Source organism: Python bivittatus, unplaced genomic scaffold (genome assembly GCF_059951505.1).
Source record: "Python bivittatus isolate LINGU-HERP-01145 unplaced genomic scaffold, Pbiv_v1 ctg000680_np1212, whole genome shotgun sequence".
NCBI classification, from domain to species: Eukaryota; Metazoa; Chordata; class Lepidosauria; order Squamata; family Pythonidae; genus Python; species Python bivittatus.
The window spans coordinates 4,114,547-4,136,570 of NW_028277095.1; the positions used below are offsets into that span (position 1 = coordinate 4,114,547).

At 38.6% G+C, this 22,024-nt stretch overlaps 1 protein-coding gene across 1 annotated transcript in view; it reads right to left on the reverse strand.

The window, feature by feature from the left end:
- The window catches only part of PEBP4 (phosphatidylethanolamine binding protein 4), a 290,393-nt gene that overhangs the window by 22,899 nt on the left and 245,470 nt on the right, over positions 1–22,024 (reverse strand). The window contains exons 5-6 of the mRNA XM_088152019.1: positions 14,897–14,942; positions 6,114–6,230 (exon numbers count right to left, since the gene is read on the reverse strand). Coding sequence (XP_088008145.1) covers positions 6,114–6,230; positions 14,897–14,942 — 163 coding nt within the window. The remainder of the gene's footprint in view (positions 1–6,113; positions 6,231–14,896; positions 14,943–22,024) is intronic.

The following is a 22,024-nucleotide window of genomic DNA, read 5'->3' on the forward strand; positions in this document are numbered from 1 at the left end:
GGTAAGAGCTGCTATTAAAACCTACATTGTGGTGATTCATACGGTGAAGTCGAAATACTTCTCTGCACTAATTGCATCTGCAGACAATCGACCAGCAGCCCTCTTCAGGATGACTCAATTCCTTCTGGGGAAGGAGGACTTGGAGATTCACCTACAGGGGCACACTGAAGAATTTGCTGATTTTCTGGAAGATAGTAATTTGGATTTGTTCCCAGTTGGATGTTGGCATGGATACTGGTCCGGTAGAGATGCCTGAGGTAGGTTCTTGCCTGGTTATCTGGGAATGGTTTGACCCTGCTGCTCCTGAGGAAGTGGACAGGGACCTAAGGAGTGTGAGCGGCCACCTGTGTTTTAGATCTGTGTCCCTCCTGGTTGGTGAGAGCCTCCAGGGAGGTGACTTGTGGGTGGATATTGGCAGTGGTTCATGCATCTCTGGAGGAGGGGGTGATGCCCCAGCCTTTTAAAGAGGCTGTGGTACACCCGCTGCTTAAGAAGCCATCACTAGATCCCACCCTGATGGACAATTTTCGTCCTGTCTCCAACCTTCCCTTTTTGCGGAAGGTTGTTGAGAAGGTGGTTGTGCTGTAGCTCCAGAGGATCCTGGATGGAACAGATTATCTGGACCCCTTTCAGTTGGGATTCAGGCCTGGATATGGGATGGAAACAGCATTAGTCACATTTTTTGATGATCTCTGGTGGGAGTGGGATGGGGTAGTGAATCCATCCTTGCTCTACTTGATCTCTCTGTGGCTTTCGATATCATTGACCATGGTATCCTTCTGGGCTGGCTTTGGGGATTGGAACTAGGGGGCACTGTGTTGTCCTGGTTCACTTCCTTCCTCTGAGGCCGTTCTCAGTGTTGACTGGGGGCGAGAGGTCTGGCCTGCGGCCCATGCTTTGTGGGGTTCTGAAAGGGTTGGTGCTTTCTCTGCTCCTGTTTAACATCTACATAAAGCCACTGGATAAAATCATCCACTGCCATGGGATGAGATATCAGTATGCAGATGATACTCAGTTGTAAATCTCTGCCCATGGTGAGTTAAGTGATGCCATGACTGCCTTCTCAGTGCCTGGAAGCTGTTGAGGTCTGGATGGGGAACAACAGGTTGAAGCTGAACCCTGGCAAGATGAAGCAGCTTTGGATTTGGGACTCTTTGGTCTCAGAAGAATAGCCATCTTTGGTCTTGGATGGGGTTGCCCTGCCCCAGACAGACCAATGTGCAATCTGGAGGTTCTCCTGGACTCCTGCTCGAGGAGCAGGTGATAGTTGTTGCCAGGAGGGCCTTTGCGCAACTGCGAGTTGTGCGCCAGTTACACCTATTCCTGGACCAACATGCCCTTCTCACAGTCACCCATGCCCTAGTCACCTCCCGTCTGGACTATTATAACACGCTGTACATGGGGCTGCCCTTGAGGGATATCTGGAAGCTTCAGTTGCTTCAAAATGTGGTGGCCCACATGGTTTTGCGCAAGCCTAGATTTGCACATGTGTCACCTCTTTTGTGGGAGCTGAATTGGTTGCCAATTTGCTGGTTATCACCTTTAAAGCTCTACATGGCTTGGGGTCAGGTTATTTGAAGGACCGCCTTTCCCCAGTTACATCTACCTGGCCTACTAGAGTGGGAAGGCAGGGTATGTTGCGGGTCCCTTCAATGAGGAAGGTAATCTAGTGGGACTGAGAAAAAGGGCCTTCTCTGTGGTGGTTCCCTCTCTATGGAATATCATTCCCCCGGAGATAAGACTGGCCCCCGCCTTGATACTTTTCCAGAAGGCCCTGAACATGTGGTTTTGTCAGTGGGCCTGGGGACCCAGGCTGATCCAGAGCTGATCAAATAGTTAGTCTCTGTGTGTTTATTGCCACCAGGGGCGTGGGGGTGGGTTTATTAGTTTTTGTATTATGAGTTTTAATTCTGTAAGCCACCTGGAGTCACTGTGTGTGAGTTGGGTGGCCATATACATTTGTTTAATACGTAAGTAAATAAAGAAATAGGTCTGAAAAAAATTGAAGCCCCTGGTTTAAACATAAATAGAACTAATTGAGGATTATGGGATCTCTGTCCAAAAGCTTAATCCAGCTTGTTTGGCCAGCACATCTGAACAGTGGGAAGGGGGAGGCCCCTCTTCTAGAGGTTCTTGTTCCTCCCCAAACTTCCACTGCCATACTTTCCTGAAGATTTACCCCACTGAAAGAGCCCATCAAAGAAGGCATATAGAAGCTCCTTCCTTACCTTCTACAGAATCATTTGTCCAGAACATCCCTTTCCTGATGGGGAAGAGGACATACTGGGACCACAGCTTTGACTAGATCTGGAGACCCTGAATTCATTTTAAAATAACTCTCCCAAATCAGTAGGAAATCCTCTCATGGATCTCCTACATCAAATGTAGTTTGGTTTTAGAATCCAGTAGTAATTGGTTTTGAACTAGTGATAATTTAAAGACAAAATTGGCTGTGCAAGAATCACTTGTCTTTGTAAAGGAACATGGGCTCATTTAAGAATTTCTTTATCTAAAGTTAAGCTCCGTACAAACAATTTTAACAATATTTTAAATATTATTTCAGTGGTTTTGGCAATAGTAGTATTATTTAGAAGTATATTACATCCTCTTTTCTTTTGATCGAGACCCTTCTTGCATGCAACTGCATGATACCCACATACTTATCTTTTCAGTCCTGGGCTAAGGACTTCCTCTTCCTCTAAGCATTTTAGATTTTAACAGATTAGGTTTGGGATTTTAACTATAGAATCCACCTGGGAAACTCTTGCAGTTGAATGGGTTAAAATATAACAATATAAATTTGCAGCTAACTATATAAATACGTAGCTCTACCTGTATAAGTAAACAATTACAGCTACCCATTTGAACAAAGTTGAAGCACCTGAGAATAATGACTGGGAAATCACAAACCAAGGTTGTAGTCAGTCAAGATGAGAAATGAAGAATTCTGGCCAATTGCCAGAATAGGGAACCCATTTTTCCCTCTTTTAACTTGTTATACGCTTCTTACACACTCTTCTCATTTACCACACACTTTGTGCTTTGACAGTTACTACATTGTAACTTTTGCCCACAAAGCATATGAATTCATACTTGGAAAATACTACAATTCTTTCCTCAGATAGCATACCTACTGATGTGATAACAGATATGCTATGTGGAATGTGGTTGTGTGAGTCTCACAGAAACCTATTGGATATTTCCTCTGATGCAACTGATAAAGAGTGGCCCCTTCTTTCTCTATGCATGGACCATTTTGCAAATTTTCTATCAATAGCTTAATATTTTGCTTTGATGTTGGCATCATTATGCTTTGTATAGCCCCAGTCTCTCCCTCCCTCCCGTCTGTCTGTCTGTCTTTATTTGAATTTATTAGCTGCCCAACTCCAATGGACTCTGGGCAGTGTACAAAACTAGAAAAAACATAAACACAGATAAAAACATCCAATCAGACAGCCCAGACTAAAAAATAATCTTATAAAAATAATCATATAAACCAAACCAAACCAAACAGGGGTCCTAGACAAATAATATAACATCAACCCCAGGCCTGGGACCAAAGCCAGGTTTTCACAGCACAAGAATCTTTCTCTTCCATGTGAGTCTGTTAACACGCGCACACACTGAGGACAGTGGAAGAATTCCCTCCTGCTATTCTGCACTATATGCTCCCAGTAGCCAGCTGAATTGGTCGCTTATCGAGGCCTAAGCCATTAGCATACTTTTCCTGCACACCCCATCACTGGGCAGTGGGTGACAGAGCTGGTGAATCCTGACTGCATTGTCTATCCCCAGCAGATCTTGGCTGTATTAGGAAGGTGCTCTCATTATAATCTAATCCAACGTGCATGCTGTTATTATCATCATTTGGAAGACTTTTCAGCTGTAATATTTAGCATTGATTTACAAACAGGCAGAGAAGAGCAAATTCATCTTGGAAATTTCTCTGTCTGTTCTCTCACTGCTTTCAAAGAGCTTGTTCATTTGTTTTTTACAGCCATAATGTGCATAATGCTTCTTATAGCAGAATGTTTTGCACCTGTTGTTTCTTTGGCTCCATAAACTGATTTCATACATGCTTGGTACTTCTTGTGCACTGTAGGGTTGCCATGGGCGAGGCATCCTCATTCTTGTATCTCTCTTTTCATCTCTGTCCTGAAATTCTACTTGTGCCAAAATTCTTAATGCAGCATTTTCCTTTAGGAGCCTAGTTGTCCCTCCATGTTAAGAACGTGCCTGGCTCAGCAGAACTGTTAGTTTATGAACGTTGTTTGACGACTGTGCAACCCAATTGCCAAATCTTATTATTCATGAATTTATCTCATTGCTTGACAGACATGATAGCTCTGAGGTGTCACCAATGAAGCTTCTAAAGTTCTTGGATACACAAGCAAAAACTCTTCTCAGTTTCGCAGTATCCAGGATCTTCCTCCTTTTACATCTGCTACCATAATCTGTCTTTCAACTTGGCTGTCTCTTTTCCACCCATTCTCAGTTGACATGCAATGGAAAGTATGTATGTACCCTAAGTATGTTGGCCATGCAGCTGGATTACTGACAGTTTTCTCCTACACAACCCAATGATTGGCTCCACTGACACTCAAAGGCTTGGTTCCCAGATTATACTAAGACATAATGGGGAGGGGGATGTTTTGGTTTGTTTAATGTGATGTATAAATGCAGTCAATGTGGCTTATTTTAAAAATTGTGGTTGGAAGAAACCAGGGCTTACTACAGCATGGGAACTCAGCCAAATAATCATTGCCAGGCAGGCACTGATCCTGAACACACAGCAGAATCAGTATGGCTGGGAAACCTGATACTGTACTGAGAAGCATGTAGTGTACTTTCTGCTTAGGATGTCTGCTTGAATCTATCATGTCAATTCTGGGCACCAGCCTTAAGAACCTTTTTTGCCCCAGTGCACTGTCAGCCAGTGTTGGCTGGAGCAGAAGCTAGGGTGAAGAAAAGGAATCCAGCACATCTGCTAGCCTGAACACCCCATCAGTAGACGGATCATTTCAGTATCTTACCTCCCTCTTCCCCTTTTCAACCTCTACCTGCATGTGCTGCCTAGTTGCTTGATCTTCCCAGCCTCCCACCCTCAACTCTGCTGCTCAACCCAACCATCCACCAATCCTCCTGTTGCTTTTCCTCCTTCCCTTCCCAGGAATTCAAACAAATGTGTTCATATCCCTCAGGTCCACTCAATTTTTCTAATATCTTCCCTCCTTTACCTGAGCTGAAACATGAAGTGTGTGTACCAGCATGCCTACTTTTTAGGGCAGTTTTTCTCAAACTTGGCAACTTTAAGATGTCGGACTTCAGCTCCCAGAATTGGACAACTAACACTTTGGATGCTTTTTCTTATGAGGTCCCTAAACCCCTAGATACTTCACTGTCAAATTATAGCAACAAACCTTTGAGCATTAGTAGCATTATTTCCTGACCTTTTTCACTAGATTAATAAAATAAACAAAATATTCGATAAGCCTTTTATTAGGCTTGGCACACCCAAGAAATTTAGGAGCTCCCTACCTCCCCCACATGGAATACATAGAAATACAGGCCTTCCTTACTCATTTCATGCAATCGCAGTACTATGTCCCATTTGACTGTGTCCCTCAAATAACAACAGCAGCAGCAACAAAAGCATGTGCCCCTGGCTATCAAAACCTTGCCACCCCAGTTTTAATCACTATTCTCCACTTAAAAGCTTCATTATCTGTATAAGTTCACTTTACCTGAGAATCAGTGTAATTTGTATGTTTTAAACAAAGCGCCTTGAGTTATTTGTTTCTGAGACTTATCCAACTGATATGATTGCTTGGTCTCCTTTACAAAGTTGACATGAGAATTTACTTTGGTAATAGCAGCCGGAACAAATGTTTCCCACACTGTCAAGTAAATATACATCCTGTTTCATGCAAAGTTGTGCCCCCAGCTGGGGCATTTTCATCACTTCCATAAACACTACCTATGGGAAATTCTAACCATGCTGAAACAGAGTCAGCTAGAAATGAACTAGAAGGAAGTAAGGCACCAATTTTCTTCCTGTAACTAACATAACAACAACACATTTGAACTGTCATAGAGGCAAAGTAGTTTCCTACCCAAAGATGCAGTTTCATCTGAATTCAAGGATATAGCTTCATGAGCTGGCTGTTCATAGAGGAGGAACTGGTAGCGGTGGTAACCACTTTCAGATGGTGGTGTTGGTCGGTGGTAGTCTGGATACCAGAAATAAAAATAAAATAAAATGTTGGTTTGTGGATACGTGTGTGTTGGTATTTATTTACTTATTTATTTATCCAATTTATATAGCTGCCCAAGTGACTCTGAGCGGGTGAACAACAAACACTTATCTAAGATTGAGATACAGCCACTTTATAAAAGGAATCAGCCTATTGTTCTTTCTTCATGGCCATCTTATTTGTTGAATTTACGTATGCCAGTCCTCTTTTACTTGCAGTTTTCCTGAGACTTTTTTTTCTACTTCTCATAGGGATTTTTTCTTTTTAATAGTTCTATGGTTCTCAGTTTGTTTATGTTTGTACACTACACCAGAGTTAGGAGTAGAATTCTTTATTTTCTTCAGCTGTGAACCCTATTTGGAGAGATATTATTAAGCATTGTTAATGAGTATAATCATGGAAGCAAATGAGGATTGATGGTATAGATTTCAATCTTTCTTTAGAGCACCTGGTGTGTATGTACAAACTCTGAACACGTTGCCACCCTTTGTCTCTGTCTGGCTGTTTTCCATCAAGTTGCAAGCATGCTCTTGTCTTTTCTTCATTGGAAGAAAACTCCCTTTAACCTCACCTGGTTTTCCCAGCAACTCAAGCTTAGATTAGGTCCTTTTCTTTCCAAATCCCACCTCTTATTACCTCTCTTAACCCATCTTCCAAATGGAGGACACCCAAGCCCCAAAGCACTACCTAATTTTAGACTCATTCCAGTTTGTCTGCCTCTCATTATCGTGTTCACAAACATTAATTTAAATAAAATAACTCACAATATGTGATTCTGTGTGCTAACATAGGATTAAAAACCAAACAAGATAAATAATAAATATAAAACATACAACACAATATAAAACAGTACAAACCAAGGCTAAAAACATAACGTATTCTAAATTATAAGCCAATTTTCCAGAAGGATTCATTCAATGTCCTAACCCAGTATACAGGGGAAAAAACAAGTTTTTAAAACCTTAAGGAAGGCCAACAGGGTTGGGCCACCAGAATCTTGGGGGCTGGGGGTAGAGGAGGGGTGGGATATGCTTTTTCAAAGGGCAGGAACCACAAAAGAGAAGGCATGTTTTTTGGATCCCATTGATGGCATTGTTTCAAAGAGAGGACTTGGAGCATCACCCTAACGGATCTTGTGGGCTGGGCAGACATAATTGGAGATAGGTGGACACACAAATAACACAGCCCTAGCCATGAAAGGTTTTATAGGTAATAACCATTGTCTTGAATTGCAACTGGAAGCCTATAAGAAGCCAGTGCAGCTCACAAGTAGTAGTGTTACATGGGCATACCTGCAACACTGCATTATAGACCAACTGTAGCTTCTGGATGGTCTTCAAGGCAGCCCCATGTAGAACACATTGCAAGAGTCTAAGCAGGAGATGGCCAAAGCATGAATTACTGTCAGCAGGGCCTCCTGATCTAGGAACAGGAGCAATTGGAACACAAGATAGAGTAGTGTAAAGGCCCTCTTGGCCATATTGGTCACCTGTTCTTCAAGTAGGAGTTGTGAGTCCAAAAGGACTCCCCAGATGGACACCAGTTTCATCTGTAGGAGTGCAACTTCATTTAGAGCTAAAGATGGAAAGACTCCAGATTTGGAGGTGAGACTGTTTTAAAACCATGACCATTCAATCTTGCTTCGGTTGAGTTGAAGCTTGTCTTTCTCCATCTGGACCCTTACCCACCCCCAGCTTCCAAATACTGGGAAAAAACCTCAATGGCATCACTTGGTCAGTGCAGGGTTGAGAGGCAAACTTGTGTGTCATCAGCAAATTGATGGTATTTAAACCTGGGCCAATGTATAACCTCACCCAGCAGTTTCAAGTAGAGTTCAAAAGGAGTAGAGAAACAGTAAAGTCCTGAGGAACCTCACAAAATGGAGGTCTATGGTTAGATCTCTCACCCCTATAAATACTGACTGGAACTGGCCCCAGAAGAAGGAGAATCTTCATAACACTATACCCCTCACATTACACCCCTGAACCTGGTCCAGAAGTATATTATATCATGATCAATGGTATGACTATTTCTGACTGTTGATTTTGTATTTTTAATTTGTTATTGTTCTTATTGGTTTTTTTAAATGTTGAAAGTGTGTATATAATTGTGGAGGTGGGGGTATAAATGTGATATATAAATAAAGGAATAAAGGATAATATAACAGGGATTTCCTTAGTTATTTTGGAATTATGCTCAAACTGCAGAATTCCAGGCAGGTCTTTGATGCGTAAACTGGTTTGGCTGCTGACCTGTGTAAGTGCAATCCTGTATTTTAATGATACTTCATTTTTTTGTTTGATTTTTATTTTACTCTTGTTAGCCACCTTAAGTTTCTTGGGAAAAAATGTTAGTTCATGTTCATGTTAATTTCTCTTCTCTGGGTAATATAATCTGGTTTAATTAATTAACCAAATTTTCTAAATTTGGACAATATACACAATTTTCAGCTAATCATATGGGCCAAGTTTGCATTTCATCCTAAGTTAAAATGTGGTTACTAATTTGTGCATGTTATATGAACTCACTACCTTGTTTTTGATGCAGCCTATTATGTGAACCTAGATAATCAGGTTAATTACTTTAACCATCGATAAAATGTCATGCAAACATATCATTGCAGCAAGAGAGTAGCTTTGTACTGTACAGTACATTAACATATGGTTAAACAAATAATGGTTTATTGAATTAACCACACTGGCTGGATTCATATAACACAATGAACCATACATACTTTGGGGATCCCTAAAATACAAACTAGTTAAATTTTAGCCTGTGAACCCAGCTAGAATCTTTTTTAACTATATTTTTATAATTAAATTCTATAAATTCCTAACATTTACAGACTCATAAGATAAAAGGAAACATTCTAAACAGCTTATATAAATTAAGAAAGATAAAACTAAAATAAGATATAAATGCAGATACTAGAATACTAGAGAAAATAAAACTAAAAAGCTAAATTGCTAAACTGCTAAGTTTATAAGATACTCAAATATAGGATATGGAAATATTAAGCTACTAAGCTACTGATATGCTTAAATAATATATTAATTGGAGGGTTTTTATTATAGATAAGTTGGTCTTGGTTTTGCCAGAAGGCCTGGGGACCCCAGGGGACGGGTGGTAATCTAGTGAGGTGACTACATTATTTTTAACATCCCATCGTCTATTATCTTCTGTTTTTTATATTTTTTAATATAGTTTTTTAGTATTTACTGATTTGAAAAAAGTGAGAGGGGCGGCTAATAAATTGTGGAAATAAAATAAATAAAAATAAATCTTAAAACTACTCCACTAACAAATTAGAATAAAAATAATCAAGTTAGTATCTTTGAATAAGATAACAAATCACCTCAGGAAGAACAGAAAAAGATATTTTAAATATTTTTAGAAGTGTTTTTAGCGTTTATTATTTTATTTACATTTTTATCCCATTTTTTTTCCAACTTCTTATAACGCCCCTATACAGTACATTAAGCTGGGAGAGAGTGATTGGCCTAAACATGGTGAGCTCATGGCTGGGTGGATATTGGAAACTGGCTGTCCTAGGTCTTAGTCTAAGGCTGTAACTGACAAAAGCTGAAGTCACAATGCTACCATCGTGTTTGAGTTTAGGACAGCAACTGGTTGCTGCAGGGTTTATAAAACCACTATTTTCTGTTTTTGCAGAACTGGCAAACTGTACAATAGCTTCCCTCTGATATCATGCATTTGACCATGGCAGGGCTTAAAACATATATTCCTGCCTGACAAGATGTTAGTTACAAAGCAGGAATCCTTCATGTTCCAACTTCAATCATCTCTAAAATTCTAGCTAGGTTAGCTTCCATATGCTCTATCAATTGCATAGGTTGTCATAAGAACCAGCAAGAGGAAACTATACTTAATTTCTGAAGAGCTCAGATGTAAATGAAAGCAGGGTATTACTTGCTGTCAATCTTTAACACATCACTAGTGGGTTGATGGCTCCCCTCCCTCTGTGTTGTGAAAAAGAATCAAATATCAAGCAGAGCTATTATGTATGCAGATGCTCCTTAATGGTTTAAAACCCCAATCTTAGCTCAAAGGGCATTTCAGATTGGATTCAAGAAGACAAGATGATGTAAAGAGATTGAAGAGATAAAATTCCTCACAGCCTAATCAAAGAAGGGAGGGGGTACTCTTTCTTCTTGAATGTGAATATCCCAAATTCACTTCCTGATGCACTTTTTTCACTTCAGAATTTTATGAGCAATAAGCTTAGGTTCGTTCTTATTATCGCCTAGTCCTGCAAATCCACCAGTTGATGTACAGTCCTGCAAGTGGCCCCAGTCTCTGGGGCCATTAAAAATGGAATTTTAAAAACATGTTTTGGGCACTCCCACAAAATGGATGACACGATGGATATGGCCTATCACATAATACTCATATACCAGAAAACAAAGCACCAGGCTACAGCCAGTTCATCTTATTTTCTAAGAATGTATCTGGGACCTACATGGGGCCCAGAGGTATTGTTGGAGATTCAGGTTATGCTATCTCGCATTGCAGTATGCTAGTTTCTCATTTATTTTTAACAACAAAAAAGAAACAGAATAAGGTAGGGCAGGAGGCATTAGGCATCAAAGAGTGTGTTGATAGATGAACTGTTGCCTTAGGCATTGTGTTGAGGACCCCAAGTATACAATATGCCTACTGTATAGAAACCCCCTTTCTGTTTTTCATCATAAAATGTTTCAACTTAGAGAAAACAGTCTTTGGGAAGTTGAGTTGGATGTGAAAGATTACAATGGGGTAGGAGTGGAAAATACTTTGCTTTTTCTGTAATAGAAAACTTTACCTATTGCATATTAATGCCTCTTCATTTTTTTCTGTATAAGATAAAGAATAAGTCACTATCTGCTGTCCAGCTTGAGTGTGAAATGATTCAGCTGATTTGCTGGTCCCATGTGGAAATTTCCTGAACTTTCTGAGCCTGCAACCACAGGAATCCTTGCTGTTATTATCTTCCTCCTCTGGAAAGCATGGAACTGAGAACTGGGTCACCTAGGGCTTATCCACATTATGCTGCACTAGACATTTCAAAGCTATTCTCCCTGCCATCTTTCAGAGAACACTAGGTGCACTATATTGGCTCTCTGTTTATTGGGGTTTCATTTTTATAAGGAGGTCAATGGTATGTATGTAATAGTGTTCTTGAGAGCTAATGCAGAGCTTTTTAAAAATGAATTTTAAAACATTAGAGCAAAGTCTTACAGAATTTTGTTATGCTACCTTGACATATTTGTTAAAATTCAACACCCCTGCTTGTTTGAACAAGCTCAGAATCTATTGCTATTACTTTATAAAGTGCCATGAGCAAATCTGGCAGCTCACAGAATTGCATAGGCAAGACAAGTTCACAAAATACAGTGCAAGCTTTCAAAGTCTCCTGAATTTTTTATTGGACAAGATGGAAAATGTTTTAAAAATGGGGGTGGGGGGAGGGAAGAAAAAAAATCTGATGTTTAAGCTTTGAATCTGCATTTAGTTACTGTACAGTCTTGATCGAATACAGGAGTAGGCTGCAGCCCTTCGAATTAGATGTTGAGCTGAATTGCACTTAAGATTCACTTAATGACTGCTGGCATGAACAAGGAAATAAACTATGACCGCACCTCTAACCATTTCTGTAAATATATAAAATCCAGTTGTTTTACACAGACCAATCTCCATGGTTAAGCAAAATGCACAAGGTCCTTGCTAGGTGGAAAAACCAGGCAGTTTTGACATTATGAAAGCAAGATATACATTTAGATGGTGCGCTATATTCAAGCAAGTTAGGGCCAACATGCCAACCATGGCCGCTTGAGTTCTTTCCAGCCCCTTTATCAGCAGTGGCCCTAGGAGGTATAGAATCTGTATTTTATTCTGTAATGTATTGCATCTATGGCTAAACTGAGATTATCTTTTGATGACAGTAGTGGTTTTAATTTTACTTCAGAAAGTTTTCAAAAGTATCACTGGACTTCCATCTTATTAGCTATATTTATGTGGAATGAAAATGTAGTACACTACCAACCCTTGTGGGCCTCATTAGAAAGCTATTACTTATGTCCACTAAGATCTTGGCAATTACTTGGGTCAATATATAATAAAAAGACCTTTCATTTCTGCCATTCAGCAACTAGACATGTTTAGATCCTTTTGGGTTGTAGACTGGATTTTGATATTGAGGCTCATTAATGTTTATGGGAGAATTCTACTTTAAAAACAGGTGGCAAGCATGGGCAGAATCTGAAACAGTTACTTTAAATCAATTATTTTATAATGGTTATTTTAAAGATTTTTCTCAATTTCTGATAGTGGCAATATATTTAACTGAAGCATGCCTTGATAGCTCAATATGGACCAAATGCTTTAGCTTCTTCAAAGAAACCTGAGATCCTTTCTTTTCTGATAAAGTTCATGTTTGTATCAAAAATTAAAAAAAATAGTTGTAAAGTTGAAAACACTGACATTTATGAAGTATGGAATAAAGAATTGGAGTGTCCAATAATGAAACATCAGTGGTTGCAAGTGTTAAAGAAGGTTAAATTGGTCTCATTGGATTTAAAATTGAAATTGATTCATAAAAAGTATTTATTGGATGCCCCAAAGAATGTATTTGAAAGAATGGATGTAAGATTTTCTCTGTTGGCAATGTAAAAAAAATTGAGGAGTCATTAAATCATATGATTGGTCTTGTGAGTTTTGGGCATCTTTTTGGAACTATATATTTTACCTGTATCATGGGGAAATCTCTTAATGTTAAAGATATTACGTTCCCAAAAACTGGAATTTAAACATTTTTTATGAACGTTGGTTATATCGGGTGCGAGGAATTACTAAGAGAATTATTTTGAGAAATTGGAAAAGCTTCTATATTAAGGATTACATTTGAGACATGTGTGATCTATCTATTTTTGAAAAGGCAATTGTTTCTACTAATCAATACATTTACAATTTGCACAGATTTTATGATAGTTTACAACAATAACATTTCTTCTTTTTAATTTGAAATTTTCATATATTGTTTACTACGTGACATACAGGTGATATACCTAGGTTGCTAGCATCTTTTCTTTTTCTATTTTGCTTATTATTGTTATTATGTTCTTTTGTTTTTTACTTTTGTGTATAGTTTGTAGTTCTTTTTGGTATTGTTGTGTATTTAAAGAAACCTGTAATATTTTTTTTTAAATGTATCTGTTTTTGCTCTCACCTCATGTTGCATCTCTTGCATTTATGTATATATATGCAGTGAGAAGCAGGTGACAGCTGCATAAACTCTACTCTGAGTCACATGACCAAGGAGGAGGATGGAGTTGGCTTAGAATGGAGCAGATGGCCACATTCTGAACCGCTACTCAACTGCCTCTCTAAAAGGAGGCACTGGGATATTTTGAGGGAGTGGGGGTAGCATTATCCCCACAGCCCCTGGACATTTTTAAACTTGATCTTTCTTTTGCTGACATACAAACAGCATCCTAAGCTTCTTTTATGTCATGTATTTCCAACATTCTGTTGTATTGGAGAGAATAAAAAGCAAATAGAAATCAAACTGGGTTCTTTACCTAGTAGCAGAAGGTCCCACTACATAGTAAAGATATTGGCCTAATATGGAGTTAGATGTCTACCTGACTGAATTTTTGAAAGCAAAACAAATTCCTAAGGAGTTTATAATGTAAGATAAATAAGGGAGTAACAGACAGAAAAGTATAATGAAGGGAAAATTTGGATAAATGCTGTTATTCATATTTGAAGTGTTTCTTTAAGTGTTTCTTTAATTTACTGTTTGAAATGTTGAAATTTATTGTTGAAAATGAGGATAGACATTGGCTATATAGATTAAATGGGTTTTGTTGGAAAATGACCGTGGGTAACTTCCAGGTTAGTTTGCATCCAGCACATTCCCAGTCCAGCTACATTCAGAACAGAGCAAGCACACACACCACTCAGTACAGATAGCAAAAATAGAGCTCAGTGTTTATTTGTCAAACATAAAAACGGGGTTCGCCCATCTCTTCCTGCCTGCAGCCATTTTTTCCTATGGGAACAGCTCCGATGATCATACCTACTTTGTCCCTGTTGGAGAAGAAGCTTTTGGGACATCACAAATCCTTTTGGAGATAAGAACTGCTCCTTTTTCTATAGGAGATGCTCTTTCATGAAATCAATTGAAAGGGGTAGAATTTGGGAATGGCTTTTGTGCTGGTCATTTCACACCTCAGTATGAACTTCAGCTAGGTTGCACAAGAGACTAAAATAATTTGCAGCAGCATCACAATTACCTGATGCTTTTTTAAAAATGGTTCATGTGTGTGTGTGTGTGTGTGGGGGGGAAATTAGGTGCTTTGGGATTATCTTCATTCCCATATAAACCCATGAATTCTTACAATTTCCCTGTTTCTTAATGCACAAAAAAATCTAGCTATTGAATGACAGTGGCCAATCAGATTCATCTTGCTGCGCTTAGAATGGACGTGGCTTTGACTGACTTGGAGGCAATCAAGATCACAAAATCACAAATATGAAAAGGAATCCATATCTCCTACACAAATGTAGAAGCCTCTTTAACAGAGACCTACTAATACACAGAAGTTCTTGGGAAGTATTGAGTGCATCCAGCTTCTGCTTACCTGCTAATACATGACCTTGCAGATTCCCAGCCTTCAGATCAGCACCCTGAAAAGAGATAAATTATATAAATTGGAACAAGACCCTTTACAGTATTTCATAAATGTACGTATTGTCTAGGCTTTGTTTAGAAGAATGTGAATAGGCAGGCAGAGAAAGGAAACAGGGTTGGGATTGTCTATGGTTACCTGAAACAAACCATTTACTGACAGCAAATTTACATCTGAGCCAAAGTCCTGATCTCCTGACACACTAAAAGTAAAACCATTAAAATTAGTAATCTTGATTCTTCCAATGAAACTTATTCTATGTACTATCAATAAATTTAGCACTCTTGGACAGCACCAGGACAACTGTATATGAAAGTGTAGACATGAAGAAATATAATGACTGCAATGTAGTCTCAATATTACTAATTAAAGGTTTGGACTGGGATTGGAGAAACTCAGGATGAAGGGCTTCCGTTGAGTATGAGTCCAATGTACTTCATAGATAGTTCTTGTGTGGATAAAATTATGGGTACCTCTACCCTTACGCACCATTTTGAACTCTCAGAAACAAAGCAGGATTGATATGAAATAAATTAATTATCTCCCCACTCCTAGCTGTGGCCAACAAGGACCGTTCAACTATAGAACAGCAGCCTTATTTCCTTCTTCTCAACTTAAGTACAATTTGTTACAAATTCCCATTCTAAGAGATGAAATCTCCTTTTCAATTTCCTTGTTAGGGAAAAAAAAAGATTTTGTTTGATTGTAGCAAGTGAAGTTTCCCCAAGTTTGCTTTATTTGCTTTTTTCTAAAATCTGCCTGACACTTTGTTTTGTGTCTAATCAATATGGTAAAGACGGGGAGGGGAAATCTGCTGGTGGGAGCTATAGTTTGCTTACTAATTTATATTTAAAGTGTCATTGCTTTACAGATGGCAGCACAGCACCCTGTAGAATTCTACTGAATCATAGGCTGTGCCGTTACCATGTCATAGAGGGAGCGACAGACTGATAGCACCGGACCTGTTCTCTGGGTTCCAGGTTGCTAGGACGGCTGCAAATGTTTTCCTTCCAACCTGTGAGCCCATTGTGTGCCCAGGAATTCAGGCAGCAGTTAATTATTGTCTTTGCAATGCAAAAAGGTCACTGTGGTTTCAAAAAACAAGCTGGTACACCAGACAGGAGGTAAAGTATGAGGAAAGAAAAGGGAAGTAAGTAAGGACAATGCACATATTTCTCAGCTATATCCGTATGAGGTATTCATCAAAAACATATCAGCGCTGTCAAAGACCATTTAGGCATTTCATACATGATGCTGTAAAGTGCATTTAATTTTTTTCTCATGCTTTTTTCTGTTACATGTGAATGCCTTTAATGCAGGAAATATTTTAAAAGCTATCAAATGGACTATAAAACTGAACTAGTCTTGATTTGAATAGAAGTCAATTTAACTGTAAAAAAACACTTTACAAATCTGATTCCAGAATTATAGACTTAAATTTAATCATAGTTAAAACAGTGAGATGTATTTGATTTAAATGTTTTGAAAATAAATGATATTGTAATCAAGAGAATAGTTTATAGTACAAGAATCCAGGGTGGCATAAAATCATCATATGAAACATTTACACACAAACAGGTAGGAACAATGAAATATCACCAATTCATTATTGTATTATCATTAATCCTGTTAGAACAGAGCAGGAATGACTAATGAGAGGATGTAGACTCATCCTGGCCTTCTGGAGGGCTGCAGAAGGCTATCTAGTGATGCTTTGAAAGGGCAGGAGTGACTTTTTAAAGCCAATTTTAAAGTTTTGGAGAGGGGATTAAAATAGGAATGGGGTCCAGAAGCCTCTGGGTGGTAAGCTGATCCCATGCCAACCTTACCAACTTCCTAATTTTCTCAACATAGCCTGAAATCATGCCATCAAAATTCAGCCAACTTGCTGCCAAATTTCAGAGGCATATCTGAGAAGTGTACATGACCTTATCATTTTTATAAAGGAAAACAAGCAAGTATAGTGTGACACAGATGATGAATTGCACACACACGCACACACTATGTATATACTCAGCTCAGTTACGGTCCCAAACAGAATGGTTAAACATAGGGTGATTTCATTTATTACCCTGATTCCCACTGATTGTTCATTCAGTAAAATTATTCTCAATTCCGGGCCAAATAAACAACTTCTCCTCCTCCTCCTCCTGTTAAAATGAATCTAATTCCAATTCCAATTCCCTCACACATGTTCTTGTAGGATGGTTCATATGCTTCCAAGCAGGTGTTTATTATATGAACACTTTTGGCTGTTATGCTGCAACAGTTTTGTTGCAGAACTACCCCTCAGCCTAATCATATATTAGTTGTAAGGATAAAAATGATGGTGAGAGAGAACCATGTACATTGGTTGAATGCCTACAGAAAAGGCAGAACATAAAAATATAAAATCCAATGATAATTTAATAAGACAATACAGTCATAGAGATTTATATCATCTACTTCTAGCAGAAGAATAAAATCATAAAATCGGAAGGGCCACCAAATCCAACATGCCTGTTCAGTGATGTTATCAAATTAAACCATCCACAATAGATGGTTGTCCAGCTTCTGCTTGTACACATCTGATAAAGGGAACCCTGCCGCCTCACTTGATAGTTGGTTCTATTGGTATGATAAGGGATATTTAAGTAACTTACTACAGTATGCATCTTGATATTCACTTTCTGACTGAAAGCCTGTGGTCACTTTGAATTCAATATGAGTGCAAAGCATATCCCATTAATATCCAGTGGCAAATTCCCAGTTGACTTTAGCAGTTATGGATTATTTGTTAAGTGATAGTGCATTCCTATGTAAGACTAGAAATACCTTAAGCACTTAAATCTTTATTGCATTCTCAGAGGATTGTCAATGCTTTTTCAGTTCTGCATAAGGATGCTGTCTAAAGATCTTATGCTAGCCCAAAGCTTTGTAATACTGTTCACAGCAGTTTACAATGAGCTGGATGTAATTTTTTTAAGATGAGATATTTTATCTTTGCATTTTATCTTAATTACACAATTTTAGCAATCATCAAAATTCCTTCTGCATGAATTGCCATATGCGCCACAAGTTTGTGGGTGAATGTTAGGTCTACTGTTTTGGTTCACTCTGCAAGCAAGGGGTTCCATGTATTAGTATCAAGGCACTGGAAAGTTTGGGGCACTATGCTTTACCTAGGTATGCTGATGGCAGTGCCAGCCTTGACCTCTTTTCTCCTTTGTAAAGGTATATGTTTCTGACATTATTTGGAATGGGGAAGAAACCTGATAAAACTGATTGCAAGTCAGCTTAGCAAATACACACACCAGAAGTGATTTGTAAATTATTTATCTCCTCCTGATGGGCTGAATAATTATGAAATAAAGATATGGCAGAAAGTGCTACAGCAGGATTAGCAATATTAAAGAACAAGGAGTTCATATGACCTATAATATGATATGATATGATATGATATGATATGGAATTTGTTGTACTAAATGCACCTGTTCTGTGTAACTTCCTGCCACACCTATTGCTATTGTACATTCTTCCCTCCCATCCAGCTCGGATAAAGCATATCAGCTCTGATTTGCAACATCCCTTATTAATTCAGTAGTGTCAACACACATCATTTCTACCAATAACATTCAAGTCTAACTTGATCCAGTAAGTTGTCATTAGATATAGCACATTGATAATTACTTTAGATAACTAACTTATTTTTTTCAAAATATACTGAATAAAAAAGAAAGTAATATGAATTATGGATTTTGAATTTTGTCTCATAAAAAGTACTCACTTTTTAGGCATCGTTCCAATGCTTTTAATATTTTCACAATAGCAATTAAACAGGAAAAGCCCATTACCAAATCTCAACACCTAAAAAAGTTTTAATTCATTTCTGCCTGTCACAACGTTGCATTCCATGTTGGCATCTAGCTTTGCAAAAATATGGCATCTAGGATATCAAAACTACTAGTTATCAATCTGATGGTGGATTTTATGAAGAGAATAGCAATCAAGCAAAACAAAACCAAAATGATTGGCAAAATAGATGTTTTTTAATTTATTTTAAATAATATAATATAAATTTTGAATACATAAATAAATAAAAAATAAAATAAATGTCTCTATCTTACTATGCTTTTTTCATATATAGAATTATGATGATAATATGTTTCTGATTCATACCTGCTATGGGATTAAATCAGGACTGTGGGCAACAAGGACATATCTTTACAGTGTGCATAAAAATAAAAAAATCCTGGCATTCTTGTGATATCAGTCTCCATTTCCCAAGAAGCCCAGAACTTTTGCAGAGAGAAGCTTGGTACTGGTGCACAGTGGGAGTCTTGTTGCTTGCCCAAACCTCACCATATGCAACATGTTAGACAATATAATCATTTGTCTACTACGTGCAGAGCAGCCTTTTGCAACCTGGGGCCCTCCAAACGTTGTCGTGACTACAGCTCCCCAAATCACCAGTCAATAGAGTCTAAGGTAGGCCCAGCACAACCAGCTAACCTGGAATAGCATAGCTCTAGTTAAACAATATATTTACCTCTCTGTTGTTCTTATAATCTGGATCTAGATGACTTGGGAAGTAATACTGCAAATCAATTTTGCAAGCTTACCACCTTATATAATAAGAAGGAGATTGATGTGTGATGCAGCAGCACATTTTAAATACTACCAAAGACTGAGCGAATATGGCTGCTTCATGTTAGCAATAGTTTTGTTTTGCTTTGCAAATGAGCATTTGATGCTCAATAGTATTGAATTATTCTGAGGGCTGCATTTTAACCTCTCATACCAATACCTTTCTGATTCTGAAAATTGTGACATATTTAACTAGACTCTCCTGAAATCTCAAGGGCCAGAATAAAAGGCGTGATGCTCTCAAAGCTGTCTTTTTTGCAGTGGGGTGTGCTCCTGTTCAATTAAGCGTACCATCTGGGCTACATAAATCCAGACCACCACTAGATGAGAGCCAAGGGCTAGAAAGACACTTTGCTGCCATCTCACGGTCATCTTCTTCAGTCCACATGCAAAATGCCTATGCGTAATAAGCAAACACAAGTCCTGGAAAAAATAGTTTTATTCTAAAAGCTAATTCAGATATTACATTATGGCCTATTTGCAGAGTTTGCTGCTAAGAAACATTTAACCTGTTGGCAGCTCCACAGTGGGGTCATAATGTTAGTAACTAGCTTAGCCATGTGGAGTGATTCAACAGAATATAGCTACACCAGATCAGTAATGCATGCTCTAAAGAGCTGCTAATGCAGGGTTTCTCAACCATGGCAAGTTTAAGACATGTGGACTTATCCCCCAGCATATGCTGGCTGGGGAATTCCGGGAGTTGAAGTCCACACGTCTTAAAGTTGCCAAGGTTGAGAAACCCTGTGCTAGTGCCTAGCATAAAGGGAGACATTCCCTTGAGTTGAGCTCAGCTCCTGGTGACTTCCTACACACATCCATGTAACTTTCTTGGCAACCCTAAGGAAGTGGTTTGGCACTATCTTTTCAACTTTGGCACTAAAGTTTTTTCCCCAACTTCCCTGTTTAGCCTAGTGCTCTGGGAATTCTAAAGAGTCTCCCATCCAAGTACTAAGTTGGTCTGACTTAGCCTTTGAAGGTAAGCTGAGGCTAGCTAGAATGGAGGCAATACAATAAAGAAAGGATGAGCAAGCACGCATTGCATCATGCTAACAATAATTAGGCCAAGCCAAATCAGCTCAAAACCAGTTAAGTGGCAGCTGCAGTTGTTACTGAATCCTTCACTGTGTATTTAGAATTAATGGAGTGGCTCATGTATCCTTCTTAGAAAAGATAGTCAAGGAAGCTCTCTTAAACAACATCAGATAAATCAATCTAGGTCAATAGAGCAGGTTACTCTCAAGTGGGATTCTACTGGTGGGGGGAGGGGATGGGATAAAGTATCATTAACCCTTGTTTCTTTTGTTTTAATCCAGTTTGCAACCAACATGCCTATAACAGTTACATGTTCTCCAAGCAAAGTGTATTTCATTGGATGATAGCTTTAATAGATCATGTCTACTTTTGTGCTTTTCTGATCTTACCTGGCGATTTTAGGGATTCTATCTGGGCACCCCTATAATGTTCTTATTAGCATTCCTTAGTGTATCCTCAAATATCTCAACAATGCACTCTTAGGCCCACACAGAAGCACATTTCCTTCAATCAATGATCAATTGCCTTACCCCTGAAGGTGATGGAAGGAAGATTTCACAAAATCCCACATCAAGCATGCCTATGCATATGTTGGGACTCAGAGGTTGAGTCAATGACATATGTTCTTCTGAGATGCACCTGGCACCTAGTCTTAATTTCCCCAATTATTAAGAGATGCTCTGGCTGGCCACAGTAAGATATTGTGCTTTTCCTATGAAGGGACCAGTCTAGAGAAATCTCTACAGAAACTGCACATTTTTTTGCCATAGCAATTACAATTAGAAGACACTGAGTCTGACTAGCTGGGTCTACAATTCTCACATTGGTTTATGAAGCTCTAAAGACCCTTTGTTAATGTTCACTATTATTATTATTACTGTTGCTGTTGTTGTTTTCCTATTTTCCTCCCCTTTGCTTTTTAAATTTGCTGCTTAAGCTACTGCTATTTGTTTCATTTTATTTAGGTAATCTCGGATTGCTCTTTTGATCTATAACTGTACATTTAATTAATAAATAAGTAAATATTTGGTTACTTTGCATGGTCAACCACTGAGGTAAAGCACTTTTGCTAATTTTTTTCCCAGGTTCTTGGGGCAATAGTTATCCCTAGGGCTCATGCCAGTTACCATAAGCATTTGGATGTTACATTAGCCATATTGCCTTTATTAAGAATGCTAAGCCAAAAATCCTTTCGTTCTTATTTGTGCATAAACTACATTACAAATGCAAGTTATCAGTAAGTGGACGTAAATAAGATTACAAACTCCTTGTAAGCCTCAAGGAGCCTGGGATTATTGTCCTCCCCTTCCTGATAAGAAAGCGAAAAGGATCATAGCTTCCACTCATTCACTACAGAAAGTAAAAGGATCATAGCTTCCACTCATTCACTACAGAAAGTAGATGCGCCCCCTCCTTTTT